The 5112-nt window shown below is 38.3% G+C and overlaps 1 protein-coding gene and 1 non-coding gene across 2 annotated transcripts; both read right to left on the bottom strand.

Moving 5' to 3' along the window:
• Positions 1-4354, bottom strand: RPL37 (ribosomal protein L37). Its single transcript, XM_015820087.1, has 4 exons — positions 4253-4354; positions 1862-1997; positions 909-993; positions 1-118 (listed from the first exon to the last, which is right to left on the bottom strand). Exons 1-4 carry the CDS (start codon positions 4253-4255, stop codon positions 49-51), a joined length of 294 nt encoding a protein of 97 aa, XP_015675573.1. The 5' UTR covers positions 4256-4354; the 3' UTR covers positions 1-48.
• On the bottom strand, positions 200-279 carry LOC114922838. The gene has a single exon (XR_003810501.1). It is a non-coding gene; the product is annotated as a small nucleolar RNA SNORD72 (small nucleolar RNA).
• Positions 4355-5112: the final 758 nt, after the last annotated feature.

The following is a 5112-nucleotide window of genomic DNA, read 5'->3' as shown; positions in this document are numbered from 1 at the left end:
TTTTGTTTTTGTAGAGTAGCCATTTATTTTAAATCAACATCCGAGTCCTTAAGATGAGCTGGAAGCCACAACAGCAGCTCTCTTGGGCTTTGGCGCTGTTCCTTCACGGAATCCATTCCTGTATAAGGCAAAGAAGAAACAGGACTTTTTGCATTTAAGCATTTCTATTTATTTGCTTCTTTTTTTTCTTTTTAAAACCAGCTTATCTCAGTTACAAAATGAAATCACTTAGGAAATCAGATGTTCAGACTTTGGTTTTAAGAACATCACAGATAAGCTGCTAAAATCCATATAGCAACCACATTCACACATCAAAGTAAGCTAAAGTTGTGACTCCCAAATCATTTGGATGAATTACATTACATTTAAGCACAAGGTTAGAGTCCTTTACAGCAGTTTTAAAGAAATAAATCATTAACCATGATTTGGGAAAACATTTTAAATTTACTCCAAAGGAATTTGCCTTAACCTTGTGCGGAATGGCAATCCAATCAAAACGGAGCCTTATTAGTACTTTCCTGATGGGATACCGTCAGGAAAGATAAAACAACCTAAAAGAAGGCAATACAAAACTACTTCAGTACTGCTGCCCCCCAAAAATTACAGATTTATCTGTGAAACCATCAGAAATCAAGCTCCTCTCAACAGAGATTTTGCAAGGAATAATGACAAAATCTAGGTGGTACTTATGGTAATTGCCTGTTTGCCATTAAAAAGTCTCGGCATCATTTATTTATTTATTTATATGGGCACTCACTTCACAGACAAATGAACCTGGGTGGCATATAGCATTTGTAGGAATACACATGAAACAAATATATTGTGATTCCGAACTCTGGCTGCACTGTTCTGGCCAAACAACTTGATACTTCTGAATTTCAGCCAAGATAAATTTAGAGGGATCTTACCTGAATCTCCGGTAGACTTTTTTTAGATGCCTCATACGACCAGTCCCAGTAGTATTGCGCCTTTTGGCCTTAGCACTCCAGTTATCTGGGGGGGGGGGTGGAGAAATGGTGGTACACAATTTACACTCCATTTTACTCCACGGAGTTCCAGTTACACTGCCCCATTGTATTCCCAACAGAAATCCAAGCCTCAGTGTTTCCATCCCTGTACAAGCTTCTATTCCCCACATTCATGTTAACACTTATTGAGAAGTCTAAGGAGAAAAATAATGAAAATATTTTTGATATAATTTTAGACCAGTAATAACTTGTTGAAAACAATTCCAAATATAGAAAAATTAAACACAGTAAAATTATGATTTTGGTCTAGTGGTTGTTTTAGATTAGGAACAGGGAAGTCTTGAGCTCCACTCATTCTTTAGGCATAAAGGTCAGCAACAGCCATTTCTGCTCAGTTCTAGGAACAAGAAAATGCAAACCATTTCTGCAAATGCTGTCTAGAGAACTGCAGGTATGTCCATTTAATGAGTGCGCCTTGAAGGCAATGAAACAGGAGAAATTTAATAGGATATGAAGCATTTTGTTGATATACTGCATTTGGATAAACTTCAATAAATAAAAGCCTGACACAAAAATATCCTACAGAAATACCTAACGTCTTGCTAAGAAGCTAGTTGCTATTGCAATATTGTTTAGTAAGGAAGGGTTTTTTATAGCTGATGGAAGTATGTAACCAACCTTAGCTGGTTGACAAATATGTTACTGATCATGATCCACTAATCATGGATCTGATTAGTACTACAATGGACAAGCATCAGGAAATCCCAGGGACGCAAGTTAACTTTCTGGGGGGAAAATCAATGACAGCCCACTTTGTCCATCCTTGCCAATGCATAGTTCCATGTTCTAAATACTAAAGTTACTTCCTGTACTTTGAAAAATGACAATCTTACACTTTCTCTTGCGTTTAGCAGGATATCCACATTTTCCACAGGTGGACTTCTGGAGATGGTAGGCCTTAGATCCACATCGCCGACACAAAGTATGTGTCTTATTGCGGCGCTTGCCGAAAGAAGATGTTCCTTTCGTCTGAAACAGACATGGAAATTACTTTACCCAAATGGTAACATTACCATAACTCTTACCTGTTGGATTATAACATCTGGATGATTCTTAAGACACTTTGATGCAGCAACAGTAGCTAACAGGAGAAAATGCTTTGCATCAAGTTGGTCCAGCTCAATAGCTAAAAGAACCATGCCTGAAAAAAATATCCACACTTTCACAAGTTCTGTGGAAACTTTAAGCAAACTTCTAGATAGCAAAACCAAAGCAATACCCTATCAAAATTTATTGAGATGTTTTCTCTCTACATAAAAATCTTTTTGTATGTTTATTTGAAAGATATAATAAAACTCTTTAGAAATCCATGTCTATCGACATGGATTAAAGCTTCATCCCTAGGCCTTAGGACAGGGAAGTGACAAGAAGTGCCCGTTTTGCAAGTCTGTTATATGGTGCTTTGGTTTTCTTTTGTACTGGATTATTTTTTACTTTTTTTAAAAAATGTTTTAGTAAACTGTTAACCACACAGCTATGCATTTTAAAATGGGAGTCATAAATTTTCATAAAGTATGTAGTCTTCAAAAGTCTGTAAACAAATTAATGGAGAATTAGTTGTCAATTGTCACCAATAATTATGGCTATTTACTGCCTTCTATCTCAGGAGCAGAATGTCTTAGAATCTGTCTTCCTGGCTAAGGTAAGGTGATAACCATTATTTCCTAAAATATAACTGCAAAAGTAAAATGAAGATTCCCATCAACCCTAAAAGGTTTTGTACTTTTGTTGTCATATTTTAGCTGTTATAGCTGTGTTGATGTAAAGGTAACTCAGTGTTCAATTAACTGAATTTAGCAGTAGAGAGATACTATGTATGCTGATTTAAAAGTCATAGCACAACATTATTTAAATCCTACACGGCATAGGAAAGCATGGTTTACTAATAGCAATGCATTATTTCAGCCATCATATAAAGTTGTGAACAAATTAAATTAGCCAGAAAGGTGAAGCAAAACACTGAAATTAAAGTTATTCTGGAATCAACCGTAAAGCACTTTTATTTATTTATTTTTAAACTCAAATATTCACTAAGATATTATATTTATGCTCTTAAACTCAAATATTCACTAAGATATTATATTTATGCTCTTAACTATTACTTAACTCACTGCCTAAATCCTAGTAAATTATTATCTACATAGGATCCAGTAGCAGGCTGCTCTCTATTTAGAACACTTTGCAATATCCCATACTGATCAAGACTGATGGATAATGTATCCCAAAACATTCAGATCACACATTGGGAGAACTAGCATCTAAACAGATCAGGCACAAACTATGCACGGTGGAAGAAACTGCACGTCTGAACGGCAAAGCAGAAGTAAAGAAGACATGGGATGAGCAAAAGCTGCAAATCTTGGCGTGCCCTTCCCTTATTTACTCCTTTTTCTTTAGATTTTGAACTAAAGGATTCCTGAATTATCTAACTGCAACGTATCTAGATCCCAGAGCTCAAGCTAACACCTCTGAATAAGACAGTGTTTCTCAACCTTGACAATTTTAAGGCATGCGGACTTCAACTCCCAGAATTCCACAGCCAGCAATGCTGGCTGTGGAATTCTGGGAGTTGAAGTCCACATGCCTTAAAATTGTCACGGTTGATAAACACTGGAATAAGAGATGTGATTGAAACCTGTTAACCCACACACGGTATCCCGCCTTCCAAATTCTGCTTAATGAATTGCAGAACCACGCTTCATTCTGGGGAAACTAAAAGAAGTCCCAGTATAACTAAGTAGAGGAAAAACTTGAACCCAAACAACCGCGTAGAACAGTGTTTCTCAACCTTGACCATTTTTAAGGCATGTGGACTTCAACTCCCAGAATTCCACAGCCAGCAATGCTGGCTGTGGAATTCTGGGAGTTGAAGTCCACATGCCTTAAAATGGTCAAGGTTGAGAAACACTGGCGTAGAAAACCTCGTATATTGTTCCTTCCTCTTAAAAGCGAGAACCGCCTGGCCCTTCACCCCATCTCAGCGATGCCCAACAAGCCTCTGAAAAGTCACCGTTCTTCTGGCTGAAAATTGTACTTAGGCCTAGATTTGGGGACAGAAATCATCCGTTGTCAACCATTGTATGAAACCGGGATCGTGCTGGGAAAATACTCCTTTCTCTAGGCCTGATAAACTCTGGGCACATTTTCCCTCCCGTATCCCGGGAACAAAAGTCTCCCAAAGCACTGGATGGAAACCGATTTTCCACCGCACAGCATCAACTCACCATCTTCTTTCAGCCGCCAGAACGAGAAAGAACTAACCCCGCCCCCACTTCCGCAATGTCTTCCACACGCTTCCGGTAAAGAGAGAGCACCGACTGAATAAGTCCGCCGAGGCCAAGACGGAAGGAAAAGCGATGAACATAAGAAGCCAGGCTTTGGGCTAGCTGGGAAATGACGTCCACAGCGCCTTCTGCGCAGGGCGGGACTCTGAGGAGGGACACGTGATTCGTTTGAATTTAGCTAGCGCCACCCATTTACCTAGTTTCGCACAGGCAAATGAATTATAAATAGTGTTTGGGCTGGTTTGTGCAACTGGCTGAAATACACTTGCTTGCTTTGTACCTCGGAGCATCGTACAAATATAGCCACAGAGCCTCTTCTGATCAGATGCAATTCCAAGAATTAATGTAACCCGAAATAGTGCTGTCCCTCCAAACTATAATGCTAATTTAATCGAACTATTCTCCAAAGCACCAGAGGGCAAGACAAGAAACTGAAGGGATTTTATTGTGCTTATGATTTTAGTATGTTTAAGTTTGACATTAGCATTTATTTTACATATAGTAACCATTTTATATTGATACTTATAGTGTTATCATGTAATCATTGTTTTGTTATTTTGTAATCATTATTTTGTAGTTAATTGCTCGATCAGATGCTTTATATATATATATATTGGAAAAGTAAGGGCTTCATGCTTTAGGTATAGGTGATTGCTTATATGAAAAGAGCACAGTAAGGGGAGGGGGGAAAGGAGTTACGGATGGAGCCTGGGTTGCTGTGTGAGTCATCATCTAGGAATTATTTTTTTGTGCCATCTTATGCCTAGTACCAAGACCTGATCTTTTTGTTCTGGAAAGGT

The sequence above is a fragment of the Protobothrops mucrosquamatus genome, unplaced genomic scaffold, assembly GCF_001527695.2.
Source record: "Protobothrops mucrosquamatus isolate PMUCROS unplaced genomic scaffold, P.Mucros_1.0 scaffold1061, whole genome shotgun sequence".
NCBI lineage: Eukaryota > Metazoa > Chordata > Lepidosauria > Squamata > Viperidae > Protobothrops > Protobothrops mucrosquamatus.
This window is presented reverse-complemented; position numbering and strand designations above follow the sequence as displayed.